The 13,874-nt window shown below is 38.7% G+C and overlaps 1 protein-coding gene across 1 annotated transcript; it reads right to left on the bottom strand.

The window, feature by feature from the left end:
* Positions 1-8,102: 8,102 nt before the first annotated feature.
* On the bottom strand, positions 8,103-11,727 carry LOC133418650 (protein mushroom body miniature-like). Its single transcript, XM_061707465.1, has 3 exons — positions 10,991-11,727; positions 9,780-9,982; positions 8,103-8,476 (listed from the first exon to the last, which is right to left on the bottom strand). The coding sequence occupies exons 1-3, from the start codon at positions 11,076-11,078 to the stop codon at positions 8,453-8,455; spliced, it is 315 nt and encodes a 104-aa protein (XP_061563449.1). The 5' UTR covers positions 11,079-11,727; the 3' UTR covers positions 8,103-8,452.
* Positions 11,728-13,874: the final 2,147 nt, after the last annotated feature.

Here is a 13,874-nt window from a genome sequence, read left to right as displayed (position 1 = left end):
TTGCCCTCAATAAAGATATCTATACAAAAAAAAGAGCAGTATGTCCAATTGTTAACCTGGAAATAATGACATCTTCCTTTCTCCTCCCTCCTCCTTTTTCACTGCTTTCTGAGCCAACATGTGTGCTCTTTCATTATTCCTGAGTGCTGTTACTTCAGAATAATATGACTTAACTACAAGTAGAAAGTATCATCCAAATAATTACATGAGTAAAAATAAAAAAGTACTTGGTGAAAAAACTACTCAAGTACTGAGTAACTGTTGAGTACACTGCAAAAACTCAAAATCTTAACAAGAATCTTTGTCTTATTTCTAGTTCAAATGTCTCATCACACTTAAAACAAGAGTCATTAGCACAAAAATAACTTGTTATTTGACAATTTTCCTGTACCTGTTTCAAGTACACTTTCACTTGAAATAATCTTCTCACTACAAGCAAAAACATCTTTTCTCTTTCAAAAGTGTTACCGTGGCGACGCTAGACGCCAAAAAGCGCGCCCCCCCCCTTCACCTGATTGGTCCATATTTGATAGTTCCCCAAAAGTCACCAAATTTTACATGCAAGCCAGGCCTGGTGATAAATTTGATATTTCATGGTTTGCATTAATGGGCGTGGCCTAACGGCTCAACAGCGCCCCCTAGAATACTTTTCTCTGCCATAACTTTTGAATGGTTTGACATGGAGAGTCGTGGGTGGTGTCATGGGACTCTGTAATGAGTCCTTGACCATAATTGGCCTGAATTAGCCCCGCCCCTTCTTCTGATTGGTTGTCCCTTTTTTCTGCTATATCTGTTGAATGGTTTGACATAGAGAGTAGTGGGTGGTGTCATTTCTGATATGCTTATGAGGGGCGGTGGCCGTGAGTGCGAGGGCCCGTTCATCGCTGCTTTAGCTTTGATTAATATCATGACAGTTTACCAGTGATGGTTTCATCCAGCTGTGGGCAGAGAACCACAACAAAAATATTATGCACATTGAACGATCCAAAATGCAAAAACTTTAATTTTAAAACTTTTTCAAATCCTAACTGTAAAAGAGGTGATGGAATATAATCCAAACTTGTGCCCTCTGAATGTCTGTATAAGGAACTGATTTAAATCCTTAATCTCCCCAGGTTGTCCAGCCAGAACAGATGATAGAACCGTCAGTCACACTCATGCCACTCTTTATTTATGGGTTCGATGAGTTTACGGTTTCTACAAATGAGAAGGAAGTGACAATACACTAATCAAACAAACAATAAAGGGCATGCAATCTAACAATGCAGAAATCCAATGTCAACAAATGCAATATACCAATATGGTGTTTGGGAGCTATTTCATTCGTTTATTTTGTTTGTTTCTTATTGTTCATTTATGGGTCAACACTAGGGGGCGCTAAGCAGTTCAATCATTGAATTGAGGGCAAGGTAATGCAGCCCAGGTGTGTCAGACAGGTAATGCACTGGGAGGGAAAATGTTTTTTTTACCTGAGGCAGCAGGACAGAGCAGAGAGGCAGCATGTTTGAAGCATGTTTGTTTGCTGTTGGAAAATAAATCATCTTAAACTGGATCTTGACTGAAAACTGGATTTTTTTATCTGCCTGAGTCAGACAAACCGACCTGGTGCATTTGTGGCCCTTTGTAAGTTTTGATTTTTGAACTTTTTTGGAATAAAGAAAGAAACAAATTTTTTTGTAATAAAGTAAGAAAATCCTTTTTGTTGGAAGAAAATAAACCCAGCCTTTTGAAGAAAGTAACACCCTTGGACCAACATAAAGAAACCCGACCTCAGAAAAAGGAAATATAAAAGGAGGATCACTTATTGGAAAAAAGGATTCTCTGGATTTCATGAATGAACGCGCATTCCTGGAGGCACGCGCAAAGGAAAGTTTTACACACACGGCTCACACACCAACAAACAAAGGACCTCCAGCCACGCAATCCTAATATCAGCCCAGCCAAAGAAGCAGCACACATCACAAGTAAGAAACCCGCACAGAGACGGTATGTGCATGGGATAAACATTGACTGTAAAGCTGTATTGGAAAGCAGCGCAACGATTGGAGTTGACTGTCAGGCTCCCACTGCTCAGTTTGGCACTTTGGCGGTGTTAATTGTGTTGGACATGAATGAGATTGGTGCTGATTAATTGAATTGCTCATGCTATGTTCATTTGTTGGTCTTATTAGCGTGAAATATCACGTAATATGTGACGGTGTGATGGTTTGATGCCGTTGTGCAAATAGTTGCGGACTGAACGATATATTGTTTCACTGCAGTCTTGCAAAGTTTCCGGGTTATTGTGCGTTATTTTGTTTTGAGTGAGTTTGCATTCAGTTTGTTGGTGTGGTATTGAAAGCCTGCATTGAAAAAGACTTGCATACATTTATATTTATGCTGCAGTGAGATTATTGTGTGTGTGTTAAAGAGAGAGCGCACGAATGTCTGACGTCACTGATGCAAAGCCAGACAGCGACATGTCTACGCCAATAGAAAAGAGAGACCCTAAATTCACTGCTAAGGGTCTGGCATACCTTCTAGAAAAGTATCAAGGAGCAAGAAAATCAAAATACAAGCAAACAAAAAAACATATAAAATGTCTTCAAATTCTAATGGAATCAAAGGAAAATGTCTCTGATGTGCAACGTGAATTGTCAAATTTCACTAAGTGCTGTGATGAAGCAAAAAAAAGCCATGAGTCTGTCTTAAGCTTGCCTTTACCCCCAGATGAAGTGGAAAGGCAAACCAAGTGGTTTCACACGCAGATAACAGTATACAGTGATTTTTCAGAGAAGGTGAAAAAATGGCTTGTTGATGCTGGTCAATCATATGTACAAACTGATGTTGCATGCTGTGAAAATGATGTTGATGATGAAGTTGAACCTGGGGATAGTGTTTCCAACATCTCACGCTCTAGATCAAGCCATGTAAAAGCTTCATCTCAATTATCACGTGTCTCCACAACATCCTCTGCACGAATCAAGGCTGAAGCTGAAAAGGCAGTTCTTATGGAACGTGTTGCAGCATTAAAGAAAAAACATCTAATAGAGGCACAAGAGCAACAGCTGAGGAAAGAGAAGGAAAGACTGGAGTTGGAAACTGAAATGGCAGCTGCTAATGCTAAAATCCATGTATTGGAAGCTAATGCATCAAGGAGTGGCTCTAGAGTGTCAGATGGAATGCGCTCTTATTTTGAAAAGGCGAATGCTCATCCCACCAGTAATCTCAATCCTACTGCAGCCTCTTACTTTCCTGAGAAAAGGACAGCTGACATTTTACCACCACCACTGGTTGTTCGTCCAAAAGAAAGGACACAGGAACAGATTCCTAAAATATCAGTGAAAACTCATTGGAAGTCCAGCATTAGCTCATACCGGCACAGAGAAGCTCAGTGGGACATGTTCACTCTCAAACTCCAATGCTGAGTGATAACAGTCAAAATGACATTGTCAGTATCATGCAAAGACAAAATGACATCACTACTTTGCTGGTACAACAAAATCTTTCATCTTCTCTCCCACCAAGAGATATTCCACTGTTTAAGGGAGATCCTCTGCAGTATCAAGCTTTTATGAGAGCATTTGAAAATGGAGTAGAGGTAAAAACAAACAACTTTGGTGACTGCCTGCACTATCTTGAGCAGTATACCAGGGGTCAGCCACGAGACATAGTGCAAAGCTGTCAACATCTTCCTCCAGATCAAGGATACCAAAGAGCCAAAAATCTTCTCAGAGAACATGTTGGAAATGAGCAAAAAATGTCCTCTGCTTATATGGACACAGTTTTCTGCTGGACACCTATTAAAGGGGAGGATGTTCAAGCATTGCAGGCGTTTGCTCTCTTTCTCTGTGGATGCTGCAATGCAACATAGAATATCATGTATATGAAGGAATTGGACTTGCCATTAAACATGAGAAACATTGTGCTGAAATTGCCCTATAAGCTTCGAGAAAGGTGGAGAAATACTGCCTGTGATCTGCAAGAGCGACGAGGGCAGAGGGCCTTGTTTTCAGATCTCGTCAGCTTTATTGAAAAACAAGTCAGGATTGTATCAGATCCCTTATTTGGCAATATTCACAATACACAACTTGTAACGTCAACCAAAGGTTTCATTCCAAGGCAAATAAAAGAAACAAAACGGCACAAAGGAAGCAGTTTTGCCACTAATGTTATAGAGGAAAAAACTAAGTCGGCATGGATGGAAAAAAAGGATAGTTCCACATTTACTTTTCACGGCTGTTTGTTCTGCAAAAAAAGTGGTCACTCATTGGACAAGTGCTCACAGTTCAAAGGGAAGATTCACCGTGACAAGATCAATTTCATCAAAGAAAAGGGAAAAAAGTTTTGGCTGTTTGCAAATAGGCCACATTAGCAAAGACTGTAGGAGTCGACTGGAGTGTAATGTGTGCAGCCAAAGGCATCCGGGAATTCTCCATATTGAGCACCAGGATAAAGGAACATCCTCAGAACAATCACAACTGCCAGCAAGATCAACAGTAAGTTCTGCAACTGCTTCACCCCAGACATGTGGCCATATCGGGGCCAGTTATGAGGACAACTGCATTTTTTCTATTGTCCCAGTCCAAGTCAAGAGTCAAAAAAGAGACAAGGTGTTACAAACCTACGCCTTCTTGGACCCCGGCAGCTCTGGTACATTCTGCACAGATTGTCTAGCTCAAAGATTGAATGTGAGTAGACGAAGAACCCACATTCTGTTAAAAACAATGGGTCAGGAAAGGACTGTGGACAGTAATGTGATATCGGATTTGGCAGTATCTGGATTGGACAAGAGTGACTTCATTGAGTTGCCTGATGTTTTCACAGAAAAATGCATGCCTGTGACCAAGCTTAATATTCCAAAGCAGGAAGATGTTGATCAATGGCCATATCTGAGGAACATTAACCTCCACGAAATCTACTCTGACATCGACTTGCTCATTGGAACCAACGCATCAGAAGTGATAGAACCATGGGAGGTGGTTAACAGCCAGGGAGGCGGACCCTATGCAGTGAGAACCAAAGTGGGATGGGTTCTTAATGGTCCACTTCGAGGTGGAAGTGACAACAGGAAGCAAGCTGGCCGTTCTGCCGTAACCACCAACCGAATTTCCATTGCAAACATTGAGGAAATGCTGGTTAAACAATATAACAGTGATTTCAGTGAGAGGTCATCAGAAGAACAGACTGAAATGTCAAGAGAAGACATCAAGTTCATGAATATTGCTGACAGCTCAGCAGTGCTGAAAGATGACCATTACACCGATTATTTGATCAACTACTTCTCAACTTGCATGAAGCTGAAAACAACAGTGGCCTGGTTTCTCAGACTGAAACAACTGCTCAAACACCTGACACAGAAAAGAGAGGAAATCTATGCTGACATTAGCATAATTGAAAATGACCCAGAGAAACAAAGGACAACAGTGGAGAAAAGAATGCACAACTTCAAATCCACAGTCAGCAGACAAGGTTTGTGTCCCGGAGATTATGCCAAGGCAGAGCAGGCAATTATTCGTTTTGTGCAAGATCAAAGTTTTAAAGATGAAATTGCCTCATTGAAAGCCGGCAGTAATGTCAAGAAAGACAGCCAACTGTACAAACTTGATCCAGTATGGGAGGACGGAGTACTGAGAGTGGGTGGTCGTTTGAGCAGAGTCGCGTTGCCAGAGGAAACTAAACACCCTGTTATCCTGTCTAAGGATCTACATGTTTCCACACTTATTCTGCGCCACATCCATCAACAGCTGGGACACGGAGGAAGGAATCATATGCTGTGCCATCTCAGGAAAAAATACTGGATAACAAATGCCAACTCTGCTGCAAGAAAAGTCATATCCAAATGTGTTACATGCAGACGTTATAGAGGAAAGATTGTTGAACAAAAGATGGCAAACTTACCAAAGGAAAGAGTCTTACCTGATGAAGCACCATTTACCAACGTTGGGGTAGACTACTTTGGTCCCATCAGTGTCAAAAGAGGAAGAAATATTCTCAAAAGGTACGGAATTATCTTCAATTGCTTGACCAGCAGAGCTGTGCATTTGGAGGTTGCATATACTCTCGATACAGATTCTTGTGTGAATGCTGTACGAAGATTCATTTGCAGAAGGGGACAAGTGTCTAGCATAAGATCTGACAATGGCACAAATTTTGTTGGAGCCAACAGAGAAATTAAGGACGCTCTGGCTGACTTGAACCACAACAGGATCCAAGGTGCCCTTGTACAAGATGGAGTGAAATGGAACTTTAATCCTGCAGCAGCATCCCATCATGGTGGCATATGGGAGCGCCTGATTCGCTCGGTGAGGAGAGTGCTCAATTCGGTTCTCTGCCAACAAACACTTGATGATGAAGGTCTGCAAACTGTCCTCTGTGAGGTGGAAGCTATCCTGAACCGCAGACCCATCACCAAAGTTTCTGATGAGAAAGAGGATTTGGAGCCTTTAACACCTAATCACATCCTTCTCTTAAAGTAGCACAATGTAACTTTCAGCTTTTGTTGAGTTTGGCGGCTCCTTTGGACAAAAGCGGTAGTGCTTTACCAGTAGTGTGGCAGGGTTCCTACCATGCTCCTCAAAGTTACATAGAGCCAGTGAAGGCGATACAGACCCCTCAGACCATGACAGAGGTTCATTAAACCTGTTGGAAGTTGATGTTCCATCAATTGGACTAGAATTGACATTGACTTGAACTCTCTTTCTTTACAGGAACTTCAAGGAGAAGATTCAGTCATACTACTTAGAATGAGTTTATTGGTAACACTTTACAATAAGGGTCCCTTAATTAACGTTAGTTAATGCATTATTAAGCATTAATTAACAGTTTAATAATAGTTAAATAACCATTATTATGTATTACGTAACATTAATTAGCATATTAGTTAATGCATTAATAAACAGTTAGTTAATGCATTATTAAGCATTAATTAACAGTGTAATAATAGTTAAATAACCATTATTATGTATTACTTAACATTAATTAGCATATTAGTTAATGCATTAATAAACAGTTAATGAATGCCTACTGCTCAGAGTTAATTAATACATTAGTAAGCATTAATAAACGTTACATGATGTAATTATTTATCCTTATGTATGCATTACTTAGTATTAAGTAATACATTAGTTAATACATAAGTAAAATGTTAATAATGTCCCTAGTAATCATTTACTAATGGTGTTTATTTGGAGTGAATATGCATTAAGTAACAGCTACCTAATACATCTACTAATCATTCGCTAATGGTGTACATGTTTACTGGATGGGCATTATTAAACAACTATTTAGAGTCTTAAGTAATCATTTCCTAATGGTGCTGTGTATGTTATCAGGTAGCTTACCTGACCTTATGAACGGTAACCTGACATAAACCTTAATAAATGTATAGGAGTGGCTCATAACCATTACTTAACCATTAGTAAAGGCTTGCTGGACCCTTATTGTAAAGTGTAACACATTTATCCCTTAGGTAACACATTATTAATGCTTAACTGCCTCATAAGCATTACTTAACCATAATTAACCATTAGTAAATACTATTCTGGACCCTTATTGTAAAGTGTAACACATGTATCCCTTAGGTAACACATTATTAATGCTTAACTGCCTCATAAGCATTACTTAACCATAATTAACCATTAGTAAATACTATTCTGGACCCTTATTGTAAAGTGTAACACATTTATCCCTTAGGTAACACATTATTAATGCTTAACTGCCTCATAAGCATTACTTAACCATAATTAACCATTAGTAAAGGCTTGCTGGACCCTTATTGTAAAGTGTAACACATTTATCCCTTAGGTAACACATTATTAATGCTTAACTGCCTCATAAGCATTACTTACCCATAATTAACCATTAGTAAATACTATTCTGGACCCTTATTGTAAAGTGTAACACATTTATCCCTTAGGTAACACATTATTAATGCTTAACTGCCTCATAAGCATTACTTAACCATAGTTAACCATTAGTAAATTAAGCAATCACATATAAAGAAGTTTACACTTTTTATTTAAAACAAAATAAAACAGATAACAGATAACATTTGTTATATGTATACATCTTATACATATATATATATACATATATTTATATATATACACACACACACATCTGTGATAACAGATACGTAACAACAATTCACAGAGGAGAGCTTTGAACAAACATTATTTAGTAACATAATACAATAACACAGTTTGATAGGCTGGCATAATTTTATCATCCTTCATTTTATGTATTGTAGCAGAAATGACTTCAGTGGCCTTTATAACCTCCTTGCATCTTTTAGCAAAGTCTGCCACCGTCTCCCCCTTCTCCACCTGATCATATTCTTCTGGAGCAGCTATTGCGAGCTCGGCAATCGCTGCAGTCCTCACAATAGTAAGTCTGTCTACTCCATACTTCTCAAAGGATTTGGCCATATTCTTCCCCGTCTGGAAAATGGCAAGGACTTCCTTGTACCGCTTCACCACATCACCTGGTCCTCCAACTAATATAAACACACAAGAACAAGAAGGAATGTATCATTTGAATCATGAGATTGATGAGAAGAAAAAAACAAATCATTGTATTTTACTGTTAATGTTCAATGTGCCGCGAGACACACTAATCCCATATGTGACACCTCAACACAGTGTAGAAGGATTTTCTGGCACAACTTCACCAAGGTACATGGAAACACCATGACACACACAGGGAATTATCAAGGCTAAATTGGGAGAAAAAGAGGGGAAAATGCTAAATAAAAATGGACACATTTGGGGTGAATCATTTTTGGAAATGAACATTCTTTTGGACCGTACTGGTCCTTCTGGTACATCCCTCTATCAGCGTGCAGGGCTTGAATTTAGCACTCGCCACTTGCCATTTGCGACCCAAATTCCTCAAGTGGCGAGACAGATTTTCTTGCCACTTGGCTAGTTAGAAAAATCGAGATTCCCAACTTTTGTGCCATTTATAAATCAAATTGAGATTCCCAATACTGTGCGCACCATTGCACCTTTTTATTTTTTATTCTTGATGTCAACTCCGGGTGAACCGTCTGAGTCTGACTCTGAAGAATGAATAGTAAACACTCTGAAGAACAACTGGAGAAAATGGACCAATGCAATGTCTCAGTTTGACCAGCAGGGGACACACTGTATAGTTCCTTAAATGGTTTAGCTGTTGTCTTGTGGTTGTCTTAAGACAGGCTAGGTTGGTTGTTGTAGTCTTTATAAGACACTTTCGAGCTAATAATAAAAAGGCTGCTTGTTTTTAAATTCACTTGTTCGTTCTCATTTGGACATTTTTATCCAGCCCAGAATAAACACATTATTTATACAATACACCTGCTGCATTATAGAATATACAGACAGGAGGACAGGATCAAAGTGTTACTTTGAAGGTGTAATGCTATATATTCCTCCATAAATGTTAGATTTACAATTAAGTAGGCAACTACTGAAATTAAATTATACAAGAACACATCATGCAATCTCATGTTCCACCAATAGTATAGTAGTACACTACTGAATGATAATTGTAGCGTATAGAAAAACAGGGTTGATGTAATATGGTACTACGATGACTGCTATATACAAGTGATGTCGAAATACAAAAGTAAAGCAACGTTTTGGTATTGGCTAGTAAAAAATCTGGTTGGCTAATAACTTTTTTCATCTACTAGCCACTTGGCTAGTAAGTCAAAAAGTTAATTTCAAGCCCTGTCAGCTTGTCATGAGAGATTGATCTACTTGTAGGGACAACAGACACATACAGCTCAAGCCAGCCAAGAAATACGTTTCACATACCCCGCAGGCGAGAGCGATGTTTGCTTTTCTTCGCCTTTTTCTCCTTATCCTGTCAGAGCTGGATTCAGAGCTGGATTCAGAGCTGGATTCAGAGTCATCCTCACTGTCGTCTTCACTGTCATGCTGCATCTCAGATCCCCTCATCGCTTCATCATCACTGTCTTCTCTTCTGGACTGTTGAGCCTCCTTGAGACATGTCAAAGCTATGGATGCAAGGATTGATAGTTGATTACATCAGTTTGATTGCTTATTGTATACAAACACCTACAACAACAAACACAGCTATGACACAACTTTCGCACCCACAGCGTACACACCCATCATTCTTTAACCCTCGAGCATCCCTTAAAATTAATATACACTTTTTACCCATAGTCCAAATTTGCCTCATTGACTACCATCTCATAAAAGTGCAATAAAAATGTAATACATATTTATTTTCCCTTTCACCACATAAAATCTTTTCAACAACTTCAGACCTAGCCATAGATATAAAGTTAATTATAATCTTTAAACATTATTTTTACAACTCCTGATTTTTTCAATAGAAAAATCACAAAATATGCAATATTTTCAAAAATTAGGTTCAAAGTGAAATATATTACAGCATTGACTATGTCAATAATTGATAACATTTATTTTGATGCATTATTATTTTTGGAACAATGATTGTTCATTTAAAAAAACTTACTCTCTTTACCTTCATGTCCAAATTTGCCCCATTGACTCCCATTATAACCACATATTTTTTATGTACTGTAATTCTTACCTATTATAATTTTTTTCAGACGAATTCCTAATAAATCTAAGCCTCTACCTTCAAAATACAGAGAAAACAGGTTTTATGTCTGGTGACCCCCCCAAAACTAGCAGGGGCAGCAGAGCTTCATCACATCAAGTTTCAGTGACGTCTCATCCATCCCGCTCCGTGTTTGGTTGGGGTCTTTCGTTTAAAAAAGTGTCAGCCTTCACGAGGTGTATTAGCTTCTACACACACCCTTTCAGTTACATGACTGAGAAGTCAGTCTTTCAAATTTAACGACGTAAACTTCTTCTTCTCCATTATTCAAGTGTTACTGAGTCAAATATGCAGCATCTTTTTGAAAAGTTTACATTTTGTCAGAATGATGTATTTGTTATGACAACTTGAAAAAAGTGTCATAAAGTTAACATTAAGAGCTAACAGTTTAACGTAGTTAGATTAATCTTACCATGTTTTCCAGATGATTTTCCCTTTTCCGCTTTTTCCTTCTGCGTGGTTAGCCTGGTCCTGCGAGGTGAGACTCCGAGCTCATCCATCCTGAGACGCTTCTGTAGCTGGGGCCGCGGTCAGTGCGCGCAAAGAAAAAAGTGCGGCGTGCGGCGTTCAGGCCAATTCGGAACTAAGGTTTTAACTAAGGCCTAATATTGGTGCTCCTAATCGGGAAATTCAGAGTCTTCTTGGAGAATCAGTTTTCTGATATCACACAACAATGTCTAATGTCAATGTCTGGAACGCTTTGAAGACAGAAATGGGAGTTTTCAATGGGGAAACCCAGAGTTCTGAGGTGTCATGAACGCAGCATTAGCGCGCACCAGAACTCAGGAGTTATCGCGGTGTAACCTGGGTGGAACTGCCTTGAAGGAGGAGCAGAATGTTCTGGCAGGACGGACAGTAATTTTAACAGGATAGCCACTTACCAAGCTGCACGTTTCATTTTAGGAGCACACGGCATGCGTGGGTTAAAGTTAGCAAACAAGTTGAGTGAGCTGACAGAAGGCAAAAAAAAAAACACAAACACCTCAAACTAATTGAATGGCTCCAAAAGAAAATACTGAGCTGGAAAGTCAAGTGCAACCGGTGCCATCACAAAATGAAGCTGAAGAAAAAGATGGTGGATCTGTGGACCGATTTGAATGGTACGTAACTTTGACTAACATTGTGGGATAACTTTTTTGGTCAGTATTATTATTGTTATTATTATTGTTATTATTATTATTATTGTTATTATTATTATTATTATTATTATTATTGTTATTATTATTATTATTATTATTATTATTATTGTTATTATTATTATTATTGTTATTATTATTATTATTATTGTTATTATTATTATTATTATTATTATTATTATTATTATTATTATTATTATTATTATTGTTATTATTATTATTATTATTATTATTATTATTATTATTATTATTATTATTCGCCAGCTTGATTTCATGATGGACAACATTGCTGCATCCTCAAGAACCCTTTCAAGAATGGCAAAGCAACGGGGGTCTGCGTGACAGCGATGGAGAGGCTGCATCGTAGAGAAGGACAGAGAATTGGGGGAAGGAGCATTTCGTGGTGATAGATGAGTCACTTCAGACATAAAAGAAAGGTAACTTTTTATATTAACTGCTACAAATTGTTAGGCTGCTAATTATGACTTAGTCTTGTGATGCCCAACGTTCAGGTCGAGACTGGACAAGACTTGAATGTCTGGGGAAGTTAGTGCAGGATTTTGTAATAGTGCTACCGCTGGTTGCAACCAGCTTCCTTGAAAAGGTAAAATAGGTAAAATAGGCAGGTTAAGTAAGAGTTTTCTTTTTCCTGCTCCTTTCTGAACATGGATAAAGATGCAACTGTTTGCTATTTCCTTTGGTACAATTTGAATGTTTCCATGGGCAGAACAAGTAAATGAAATTAAATGAAAATCTGTGTTAGTCTTTCATCCTCAACCAATGATTGGTTAGCTCTGCTTTGCACACACCTTACCAGAAACGTCAGCAATGTTAGCAACGAAAGGCCCACCCTAAAAGACTGTTGGTTGGTTTTGCAACACTGTTTTTTTTTAAACTCACAAAACGTTTCCACCCAGACACCCGCTTATTTTTACAAAATTGAGGTGGAACTTCCCCAGACAATCATTTTGAAATATTAGAGTTTGGAAACGAGACTAGTTATAACCACATCACCAATGTGGAAAAATTAATTAGTATATTCAAAGATTCAATATGTAAATTTTGATCAGAATTTTGAGGTAAAACATTACAAAATCATGTGCAATTATCAGAAATATGTTTAGAAAGAAGAGTTTAAATGTTATGTCAAAGACATTTACCAATTGAAGATGCAAAAGGCACCAAATACAAGCGCAACAGTAAAAGTTGGTGGCGAAGTGCAAATATGCGGCCTCCAGCAGGGAGCAGGGTGCAGATTTTTATTTTAAAAGTTGTACCAGCGCTCCTGCTCCATCCCGCTCCAATTTAACTCCAGGGCCACCCATACCCGACCCACAACCAGCTTGTTTTCTAGCTGGATCTGTTTGTTATCGAAAAGTATGTAATTGATTAAATTATTATTCAAACTGTGGGAGGGAAGAGATCTGAAACAGAACTCATACTGGAATCTGACGATGCCAGGTTTGGGTTTAAGTGTACAACGCTGCTTTTTTGGACAGGTCTGTGAGCAAGGAGCAAGAAAATTCTCACCTGCTCTGTTTCCCTCACATGCTCTGGTCCACCATCCTAATGTGGAGCTCTATACTGTATTTTTTAGCCTGGTATTTGGCTGTACTTTGTGTGTATAAAAAGAGTTAAAAACTGCAAGATCTAACTGCTGTGTGAGCGTCGATCAGCTGAGCCAGAGCACAATGGGTGGGGCACTACACAGCTGTAGCAGCATATGTGTATGTTTTATAACATCGGCAAGAAAAAAAAACATTGTTAATTGTCTTCTCAATCGCAGTGAAACGATTGGATTGCCGATCGACAGAAGCCAAGTTGAAACAGCAGCCCATCATTTATAATGTTCATGCTTACAGTGATGAAAAACAGAATGGGACAGAATCATTCCTATAGAAACTATTAAATTTGGCTATAGTAATCATCCATTCCATGGAAATCTTGCATTCTACTTTGTCTAATCAGATTTGTCAACTTTATTCCTGCTAACATTATAAATGCATCTGACACAAGGTTAATAATCTTGTTTCTTGTTCTGTCGTTTTCTCCAAAACACAGTATGGAAGGGGCAGGATGTCTGGGGGCTGGAAGCGGAGGAAGTGGGTGTTCGGGATGCTGGGGGTGCAAAGCACGCGGAGGCGGCCAGGGCGAAGACAT

This window comes from Cololabis saira, chromosome 2 (genome assembly GCF_033807715.1).
Source record: "Cololabis saira isolate AMF1-May2022 chromosome 2, fColSai1.1, whole genome shotgun sequence".
Lineage (NCBI taxonomy): Eukaryota > Metazoa > Chordata > Actinopteri > Beloniformes > Belonidae > Cololabis > Cololabis saira.
This window is presented reverse-complemented; position numbering and strand designations above follow the sequence as displayed.